At 43.6% G+C, this 10865-nt stretch overlaps 1 protein-coding gene and 2 non-coding genes across 3 annotated transcripts; all 3 read left to right on the top strand.

Annotated features, from left to right (window-relative positions):
* Positions 1–442: 442 nt before the first annotated feature.
* On the top strand, positions 443–633 carry LOC132450466 (U2 spliceosomal RNA). Its single transcript, XR_009523850.1, has one exon. It is a non-coding gene; the product is annotated as a U2 spliceosomal RNA (small nuclear RNA).
* Positions 634–1086: 453 nt separating this feature from the next.
* Positions 1087–4204, top strand: LOC132450033 (zinc finger protein RFP-like). Its single transcript, XM_060041991.1, has 2 exons — positions 1087–1126; positions 1212–4204. Exon 2 carries the CDS (start codon positions 2233–2235, stop codon positions 2830–2832), a length of 600 nt encoding a protein of 199 aa, XP_059897974.1. The 5' UTR covers positions 1087–1126; positions 1212–2232; the 3' UTR covers positions 2833–4204.
* Positions 4205–5787: 1583 nt separating this feature from the next.
* Positions 5788–5978, top strand: LOC132450465 (U2 spliceosomal RNA). Its single transcript, XR_009523849.1, has one exon. It is a non-coding gene; the product is annotated as a U2 spliceosomal RNA (small nuclear RNA).
* The last annotated feature ends 4887 nt before the right edge of the window (positions 5979–10865 follow it).

Raw genomic sequence — 10865 nt, 5'->3', positions numbered from 1 at the left:
CCCCGATGGTGCAGTTACCTTGAATATCCACAAGAAGGCAAGACCGACTGCAGAACTCGCAATGTTAGTTTTTAATTATCTATCGGCTGTTCTCTTTAAACGTTCACATTATGTAAGAGTTTGCGTATGAATCTAATTCCAAAGTACCCACATTTCTAGTTTAATTACCATGAATACTACTTTATGTTTGATACGTAAACTCTCGATTCCAATTGGGGGTGAGGCGTACCATGTGACCAGAAGTAACTGTTTGATTATTTCGTGGCCGGTTACCTTGTTTTTTTCTTTGAAAACAACTGTAATTTCACGTGCCAAATTTACGAACATGTGGTTTCTTAAAATGTATTATTATTGATTCAATAAAAAAAAAAAAAACATCTGAAACCCTCATTGAGAAAGATAGGAGGGAGAATCACTATCAAACATCGAGCTTTTTGTCGGTATCGCTTCTCGGCCTTTTGGCTAAGATCAAGTGTAGTATCTGTTCTTATCAGTTTAATATCTGATACGTCCCCTACCCGGGGACCATATATTAAATTGATTTTTGGAACTGGGAGATGGAAAAGGGGCTTGCTCCGTCCACTCCACGCATCGACCTGGTATTGCAGTACCTCCAGGAACGGTGCACCCCCTCTCACTGTAAAAATGAAGGTGTGCATTTCGGAACTCACCCTAAGCCTCCGAGACGATTGTAGTGCTCGTTTAATTATCTTTTCTGGCTAAATAAGTATTTTAGTTCGGACAGTGCTGCTGTCTTTTTCATTGAAACTGATTAAACGTTGTCGAAAAAGGTTACGAGGAGTCATAATTTAATAAATGTTATGCCGTATTTAGTTTTAGACCATATGAAGTTCAAGCTAACATAACGTCAGTGCGTCATTCGACCACAGATGTGTAGCGCTAATAGCCTACCAGTATGGAACCACTTCTTCTACACATAAGAATTGTCAACACAACACCAAATACAGTTTTATTGGTTTGAAATCAGTCAGACCCTACGCACTGCGGAAAGGACAGGTGCTTGGCAAACTAGAACCCCTAGGCGTGGTTTATTTACCATTACCAAAATAATCGGAACGTTGGCCTTTTTAGAGAGAATTGTCTGACAGACAGAAAACACAACAAGGTGAGTAAAGCAGCACAAGATAAGGAATTGATGGAATTAGAAATATCAAATTGCACAATACATAAACCTTATCGTCTGTGTCTAGGAATGGCCTCTGCTATCACTTCCTGGTCTGAGGAGGACTTTTCATGTTCCATCTGTCTGGACGTGTTCAGCAGCCCAGTTACCACACCGTGTGGACACAACTTCTGCAGAACCTGTATTACAAAGTTCTGGGATGAACAAGTCAAGTACAAATGTCCTGTTTGCAACAAGATTTTGGACACAAAACCTGATCCACAGGTCAATACCCTCTTATCAGAGCTGGCTAATCAGTTTAGAACAACCGTACGAGTTAAAGAGCAGCCTTGTGTTGAACCAGCAGAAGTTCCCTGTGACGTCTGTACTGGGACCCAGCAGAAGGCAGTGAAGTCCTGCCTGGTGTGTTTTATGTCTTTCTGTCAAACCCACCTGGAGCCACATCAGAGAGTCGCAGTCCTGAAGAAACATCGGCTGGTCGAGCCTATGGACCGTCTGGAAGACAGGATGTGTAAGAAACACGACCGACTTCTGGAGCTCTTCTGCCCGACTGAACAGGTGTGTGTGTGTCAGTTCTGCACAGAGACAGACCACAAGTCCCATCCTGTTGTACCTCTGAAGGAGGAATATGAAGTGAAGACGGCCCAGCTGGGGAAGATGGAGGCTGAAGTTCCGCAGATGATCCAGGAAACAAAAGATTAAGGAGATCAAAGACAGAGTAGAACTGAGCAACAAAGTTGCAGAGAGAGAGATAGCTGATGGTGGGCATGTCTTCACTGCTCTGATAGGCTGTGTTGAAAAGTGTCGCGATGAATTCAACCAAACGATTCAAGAGGAACTGAAATCCACAGAGAAACAAGCTGAAGACCTCATCAAAGAGCTGGAGCAGGAAATAGAAGATCTGACCAATAGATGCTCAGAGGTGAAGCAGCTCTCACACACTGAAGACCACCTCCACTTCCTCCAGACCTTCAGATCCCTGAAGGATCCTCCACCCACCAGGGACTGGACCACGGTGGAGGTCCGTCCTCCGTCATACGTATGGGACCTTGAGGAGATCCCTGGATCAGCTGGAGGAGTCTCTGAACATGGAGATGAAGAAGCTGAGTGATGCTGAACTGAAGAGGGTCCAGCAGTATGAAGTAGATGTGACTCTGGATCCTGATACAGCTCATCCCAGTCTCATCCTGTCTGAGGATGGGAAACAAGTACATGATGGACATGTGATGAAGGTACTCCCAGACAACCCGAAGAGATTTACAAAGTATATATTTGTTCTCACGAGGCAGAGCTTCTCCTCAGGGAGATTTTACTTTGAGGTCCAGGTTAAAGACAAGACTTATTGGTGGTTAGGAGTAGCCAGAGAGTCCATCGACAGAAAAGGTGGGAGCATGTGGACCCCTGAGACGGGTTACTGGACTCTTCTCTACTACAAGGATAGGTTTGTATTTAATGATAACCCTGATGTCCGTCTCCCTCTGAGAGCTGAGCTCCAGAAGGTGGGGGTGTTTGTTGATTATGATGAGGGTGTGGTCTCCTTCTATGATGTGGAAGCCAGGGTTCATATCTACTCTGCTACTGGCTGCACCTTCAGTGAGCCCCTCTATCCACTCCTCTGCCCAGGCCGCCATGATTATGGAGGTAACAACTCTGCCCCCCTGATCATCTCACCCAATCAAACAGACTAGGACCTTTGTTTGATAATAAAACAAAGAAACAACCAAAACAACTAATGTTGTTTGCTGAATTAGAATCTCTACTATGTGAGATCTGAGAGAACTGCTTTAATGTCGTACTGCTGATATTTAACGAGGAGATGTTCTTTAAGAACATAATCGCAGTTGTTGAATTCAACCCATTATGAATGGTTAAATTACACATTATATTTTGTCTGTTTTGTTTCCAGATCTTTTTACACATTTAATGCTATAAAGTTGTAAACAGTTGCAGTTATATAGAACATAAGAGGACTAACATGTTAAGAGGACTAATCTGTACAAAATAATAATTGTCGTTTTTTTGACATTTCTATCTGTTTTAATTTCTGAATAGTGAATGACAAAGAAACACAATGTCCTTACACGTTCATTAAATCTTTTTTAATGTGTAGGCCTACCTACGTTATCTAAAATAGATACATTCCAGTCCAATAGTGTTCAGTAGAATCACTGTCTCAGGGTAATACAAAAATAAATGTGTTTGTTGCCTAGAACCTTAATTTTGATAATTTTGAGATTGATGGAACGTTTTATATCAAGAATTGTAAAAGTTGGTAGTTGATGAACCAGTAAACCTTAATCTCCACCATACAACCCTTCATGTATTAAACACTTAAAGAAGATCACAGTGACTACATGTAAAGATTCTCCCCATGTGTGTGAGTACCGTGACTTTTTCTTGTCTGCTCTCCTCTCTTCTCTTCTCGTCACCATCCTCTCCTCTCCTCTCTTCCTCCTCCCTCTTCTCCTCCTCTCTCTTCTCCTCCTCTCTCTTACCTCTGCTATCCTCTCTAGCTCATCTAGGATTGTGTTCATTATCGTCTTTCATTACGCATTAAGTGTGTTCACATGTCAAAAGTCACCCCATTTAGATGAATCTAAATAGATGTTGTACAACTGAACTCCACCTGGGTGAGTTCGGCTGTAGTGAATCACTATGGTGACGGTGACGCTCCCGCTCGTGCGGAGTCCTCCTCCCATAACCACGCCCACTGACTGCCTGGACGACGCGAGGAGAGGGAGAGAGACCCCGAAGCTGTTGGCACGAGAGCCGTGGACCTCGATACCTATGAGCGGCCAGCAGCATGGGAATGAACAACCCCAGCCATCATACGTTTGAATATGTGTGTCAACTTCTCCCTGATGTTCTGAATAAGTCGCAAAGTGTGTCGTTAGTCGCCTTTTAAATAAAGTCGCAAAGAGAGTCAATGATACGTGCACAACTGTTAATGATCTGTAATGTTTGATACTATTATTTTAGTCATTCTGTTTATTGTGCACTTGTACTTTTATTCGTTGTTAAAGCATAATACTAATAAACAACTCAGTCGAACCAAAATAATGTTCTCGTGTATTCAACCGACTAACTATCCTGCATTCTAGCCTTTAGTACTTGCTGTCCTCAGACTAGCTTGGTCAAAATAGTGTTGCTGTGAATATGTGAATGGCATCTTCACTGTGTTAAACCATATTTTAAAAGATGCACATGTTCCTGTCTGGCTGTTAGCCCTGTAATAGTCTACAGCTGTGGCTCATTGGTTAATTGAGCCACACCCATTATGGTGCTCCTTAAGAGGGCCAGAGTTCTAGACTGGAGGGAGGCTTGAGTTGTGCAAGTGAATCGACTGTTGTGCTATTGTTTGTTTTAAGTAAGAATATGTTTTTCACCAACAACATTGTGCATCAAGTTTATTTAAATTGATACCGGTGAGACACGTTATCGAAAGAAGATGTGAGTAAATTAATTTCTATGCTTTATTTAGACAATATGATATTGAAGCTCATGTAAATAGCTTATGTAGTGCTAACACCAGTCCTCAATAGCTTCGGTTACACGGAGTGGTGAACAGGTTTAGCCTATCTGGGTTAATCTGTCGTCGTGGGTTTTACCACTCCGCCCATTACCAATGTAATCTGAACTTTTAACTGTATGGAGATTCTTCATGAACCTCATCCAGAGTGCAACCAGGTGTTGTGTCGAGATCTGTTTCCCCGTAGAGATGTGTTTCCCCTAGTCCCCGCCCCCGTCCGAAATTACCCGAAAAGGCCCTCTGTTCCATAGGAAAGGAGGCTCACACATCTTTCAAATGCATACTGCTGACTTATTTCCCCACAACAGATAAGTGCTGTGATTTTCAGGCTGATATCATTCAATTTGACCATTTAGAACAGGGGGAACGCATCCTGACAGTCATTATCTGGGACTAGGGGAAACACATCTCGACGGGGAAACAGATCTCGACACAACACATGACCTACCCCGAAACAACGATACCATCAAAATTATGTTTCAACAGTGTAGAACCTTATTGATTTCAGATGTTTGTGTTCAGTTCATGCATTTTATTTGCTATTGGGTGATTGTTTGCATGGTTGAGGAAATCTGGAATTAAAACATGGCACACGGCATACCCTGAATTTAGCATTGGGTCTTTGATGCGCTAATAGTAAATAAACTTCTTGGTGAAGTTCTGCCGACCTATTAGTGACCACTGGAGAGCGGTAGAGTGGCGGTTTCCTCACATTTTTAGTGATCTAGCAATGATGCAAAGGAAGAGTTAATTTCTCATGTATCAAACTTTTACCAAACTAACACCATGTATGATGGCATCAAATCATAGTGATCGTGCTCAGTGGGGATTCACTATTATAATAGTTCACAATAAACGCGTTTGGCTTCCTCAGACATACTGATTGGCTTAGAGCTGCTGACGTCATCAGTGACGTTCATGCATTGCCTTGAATCACGGACCCTTATACTCGTTATTATTTGCGTTGAACGTAGTTTGACAACACGCTATATGTTGTTGACGCATAGTGGTACTTGTGTAGGCTTCTTGTATTGAAAGGAAGTTTTCCCCGTAAAACCGCTGATGAGAGTGACATTTCTGGGAATGGGTCCTCTAGGTAGAACATTTTATAGGCATCGCTTCTCGGCCTTTTGGCTAAGATCAAGTGTAGTATCTGTTCTTATCAGTTTAATATCTGATACGTCCCCTACCCGGGGACCATATATTAAATTGATTTTTGGAACTGGGAGATGGAAAAGGGGCTTGCTCCGTCCACTCCACGCATCGACCTGGTATTGCAGTACCTCCAGGAACGGTGCACCCCCTCTCACTGTTAATATGAATGAGTGCATTTCGGAACTCGCAACAAGCCGTCAACACGATTGTTAGTGCTCGTTTATTTAATCGTTTCTGACTAACGAATTGTTGTGGTTTGGACAGTGTTGCCATGTCTTTTTCATTATCGAAAAAAGTTACGAGGCGATATTTAATTGATTCTATGCGTTATTTAGACCATATGATGTTCAAGCTAACATAACATCAATCCGGAACCACTTCTAGATGAATCAATTTCACAATGCAAGAAGAACACACGCACGCACACACACACGCGCACACGCGTGTGTGGTGAATTGAATGAAGACTTTCTTCCTTCTGAAGTATGACTCTAAATCAGTCAAATCAGACTCACTCACCCCTTTAAAATGAGGGAGGTCATTAAATATCAAACACGGAGCTGAAATAGATTCTTACTGTTAAGAAGGCGACCAGAGGGCGCCGAACCTGCGTTGAGTATTACTTACTAGCTCACCTGCCGCAGCTCGCGAGTGTTTTTCTTAATTGGAAAATTGGTTGCATCTGGTGCATTTCACTTAAGAGGGAACCGGACAGTACGTTGGTGTTCTCCACTGTTTGGCAGTGTAGCATCTCCCAAACCCGTTGTTGTGTTCCCAGAAACAAGAACGTGTGTGTAATGTTCTGTTGAGCTCTGTTGTGACGTATTTGTCATTTCTTCCTGTTTCACAGGTTAAAAACTTTTTGAAGTAAAGAGGAGCATCTCATCTGGACCTGATGTGAGTAGAAATGTATAGCAAAGCACAGCTGCGTTGACTTGTATGTTGAATATAAACACTCACAATGAGTGAAGGAAATCTGGGATTCTGGTGGTTAAACTCATTTGAAATTTAAATAATGATTCTACCTGAAACTAACATTTTAGAGACTATACATTCAAACTTGTCAAAGTAAAAAGTAAATCACTCTTGACCAATGACAGTCAAATAATTAGCTACTTATATTAAAAAGCTGGATCAGTTAATTATCTTAAACATTGTTTAAAAGTTGGATGATTCCTAAAGCCCTGAATTTGTATTGTCATTCATTCATCTGATTTAATGGAGATGGTAGATGTTGAACTGTGTTTGAAATTTGGGGACAATAATGAGTAAACTGTTCATTTCTTGAAAGGTCTATCATGGACATTTAACTGCAGTTCTGTGAGTATCCCAACATCACCATGAAGATGAACTGCGAACTGTAAGTCAATAGTTTCTCATTACTCTTGGGCACATTGCTGTATTTTGGCTTCCTGGTCAGTTAACCCGTTAGCTGAAGGTTGATCTGAGTAGTAAGGATGTTTTATTGGTTCATGAGCTACTTAGGCGTTTGGTTTTTGTTGGTTTTAATGGTTTGTTACAACGGTTAAAGGTTCTAAGTTATAAGCTGGAGTAATAGGTTGGGTTCTGATGTCTTCAGCCTTCTTTCCAGCTACTCTCCTGAGCTCTGCATCTTCTTCAATTGAGTGTTTCTTTACTGATGAGGGTGTGGTCTGAGTGAGCAGAGGTACATACTGGGATACAGAGCTGTCTGAAGTCTACAGGTCTGTAGATACGCCCCCTCTGGGGAAACTGAGTGTTTGAGAAACCGTCATGACGTTGGTTACATGGACTAGAATGTTCTTTAAGATGGAGACAGGGATTCAGAAGGAGAAACACCAGGGGGAGATGAGGGGGGCTCCTCATCTCAACGACTATAACACAACTTCAGTCTTACAAAGAGAACCATGGAACGCATTCAACAGTCCCCTCCAGGCATCGTGACTCCTCAGGAACAGTTTCATTTCCAAGAAGGTCCTATTTGGGGCTATTCCAAAGATGGATCCTGCTCCTCAAGAGCCAGCCCACTCCACTGGGTGGTCTTCTGAACAGATGACCTCCTTCCTGTCCTCAGGCTGACTAAAGCTGCACCGTTTGCATCTGTGAAGGCCCCTCATTCAGGAAACCACTGGACTACAAACACATGACTTCAGAGACGTTGAATCAACCTGGGACACATTGGAGACGCCAAGCATGATCCATCACCAATGTGGGACGCCACTGAAGAATGTTGTACATCATTTATGTCTCTGGAGACAATGATGGTTCTGTTCTGGGTGTCCTGTCAGGAGTACCGGGGTTGGATGATGGAATGTTACTTGGCAGGAGGTTTTTACCCTCCATGAGTGTTGGGCCTTTTATGGCTCAGTGGTGTGTGTGTGTGTGGGTTTGACATGAGATGGATGACTTTTTAGCATCGCTAGGGTTCTATGTGTGTGTCCCCCCCCCCCCCCCCTAACTCACACCTTGCAGGGGGTTCTACTTGTGTTTGGTTCTATCTGGCATGGGGTTCTACTTGCGTTTGGTTCCATCTGTGAGGGGGTTCTACTTGTGTTTGGTTCTATCTGGCATGGGGTTCTACTTATATCTCTTGTATTTCCACAACGAGACAGTGGGGGTTATCTGAGCCATGGTTGAGAAGGAATTGGGGGAAAGGAAATTTGGCTTTGACTCGCTGAAGTACATGAACTGCGACATGCCGCCGGTTGCCGCGAGGCACCGTCGCCCGGCAGCGGGCAGCCGGCAGCAGGCAGCGAGCGGTTCTACGTGCGTGTGTGTGTCCTGCTTGCTTTGACAGTGATGATGTTCATACGGGGGTCTGTGTGGTTGGCTTGGGCTATTGGAAAGGTCAACTAAATCATACCTGATGGACGGCCACATGTTTACCTGAGGCCTCCAGTAGACATGAGGAGCACGGAGCGACAATCCGAGGGATATCCATCCCACCGGGGAGGAAGGAGAGCGTCCACATCAAGGGTCAAAGGATGCAAGCGGCGTCTTCAGATCAGTCACTTCAAACTAGGACTACACCAATGAGGATCAATGGAGGACGGACACCTAAAGGCATTCCACAAGGAGAGTCTGACGTTGGAAAGGGACCTCAATGGATATTCAAGATGACCTTCATGCCTGGAGTGAGGCGGCTCTTCCTACCTGGCTGGATGGATGGAGAGCCCTGTGGATCTTGTCTTGCGCTCGGTTGCACGTCTTCTCAGGCTGAACTGTATTTGTTTCGTACAGGACTTGCTGAACGATTGGTTCCCTTAAATCAGAACCAATCTGGGAACTCCAACTAGTGCGCTCTTCAAACTGAAGTTGTGGTCTTCAGTTGAGGAGGTAAGGAAACCTTCACTGGGGCTTCAAGGTGTATAGAGGAGAACGTTTCAAAGTGTTCCATGGTACTCTGAAGACTGTTGTTGTGTTCCACTGGCTGAGGGGAAGAACCCTCCCATCTTCCTCTTGGCCTTTCTCCTCTGAGAATCCTGGCGCCATCTTGAAGGATAGTCCAGCTCATGTAACTGATGTCACGACAGATTCTCAAACACTTGGTTTCTCCTGAGGGGGCGTGTCTATAGAACTGAAGACTTCAGACGGCACTCTGTCCCAGCATGCATCTCTGCTCACTCAGACCACACCCTCATAAGTAGGATGCAACACTCTAGCGATGGAGATGTAGAGTTTTATAAGTAATGAGGGAGTAGACAAAGGTGATCAGAACACCATGTCAAGTCTGTAACTCTTTAAACCATGAAGATGGTTGGATAGTTCAGGAATTGGGCTTCATTTTATTATGGGCAGTCCTTTCACTCAGATGCCCACTTCTCACTGGAGCTGTACATGTGTTGGCTGGCTGGCATGATTTGCTGTTGGTGATGAGGCAGTCAGGGTGAAGTTGCAGGGTTATGGTCAGCTCTCTGTGAGCTCAACGTTTAGATTTGGTCTGTATGGCTTGTACCCTGAATAATCTAGATAATTGTTCTGTTTATTGTAAAATGTAGACACGGTTTTGTATTGGATAATTCCATTGTTTTTAGGCAAGGATTTGAGGTTTAAATTCGTGGACGTGCATGGTAGTTCGGTTCTTCGTACGGTTTTGAGTGGTATAACTTGTACACACTGGGTGCATAATAATGTAAAGGTACACTGAATAGTGTTTGACCAACAGCATCAAACGGATCGCATCAAGGTAAGTCTGTTGGCTGTGTTTTAATGAAGACCATCGCTGGACTTCAGGATCTTCCTCCGTTCAGCTCAAGGTGAGGCGCTGTTTTTTTTTTATTCCGGTTCCGGCTGGAATGTTCGGATTCCAGTCGGACGGTTTGTGCTTCCCGCCGTGGAAGGTTCTGAGTGCGGTCAGTTGATTTAGTCTCAATGGTTAGCATAGAACGTTGTAGTCTTAACAACCATAAGAACCCTACGGGCAGTTAGTTGGATGCGAGTCCCCTGAGGGAATCTGGCGGAACGTTCTGGTTTGTGTTTGCGTAACATAGAGCCGTTGCCAACGGGAACTATTTTCGGTGTCCATTGGGAATTGTTGACCCATATCTTCAACAACTTTAAGTTTGATATTAAATACATACTGAGACGTACGTCGTACAATATGTTGATAATTTCCGATGGTTGCGCCGTACTTTTAACCACGTTGACGGGACTCTCGCTGCGTACAAAAGAGTGTTCTACTTGCGGGCCCATTTCTGACCATCAGTGAAGGCTGAAAATCATTTCAAGGTGGAAGATAATTTGGCATTTCTTCAAGGGAACCCAGCACACCTGAATATGGCTGAGTATATTTGATTTCATATCGATATTGCTTAGTGTTCTTTGGTACTTCAGCTTTTTGTACGTTCTAAATATCTGGTGGCATTAATTGCCACAGAAGTAAAACCCTACCAAATGGAATGACGCTAAACAACGACGAGTTACCAACTGGATAATATCAAAGCTAAAATAATGGCTGTCCTTCCCACATGTTACAGTAGAAGATACTATAGAACTGTACAAGGTTAAAAAGGTAACATGTAGTTTGTCCCAAGGTGTCTGCCTCCTCACCCAGAGCAAG

This window comes from Gadus macrocephalus, chromosome 21 (assembly GCF_031168955.1).
Source record: "Gadus macrocephalus chromosome 21, ASM3116895v1".
NCBI classification, from domain to species: domain Eukaryota; kingdom Metazoa; phylum Chordata; class Actinopteri; order Gadiformes; family Gadidae; genus Gadus; species Gadus macrocephalus.
Note: the sequence above shows the minus strand (reverse complement) of the source record. Positions and strands in the feature narration are given on the sequence as shown.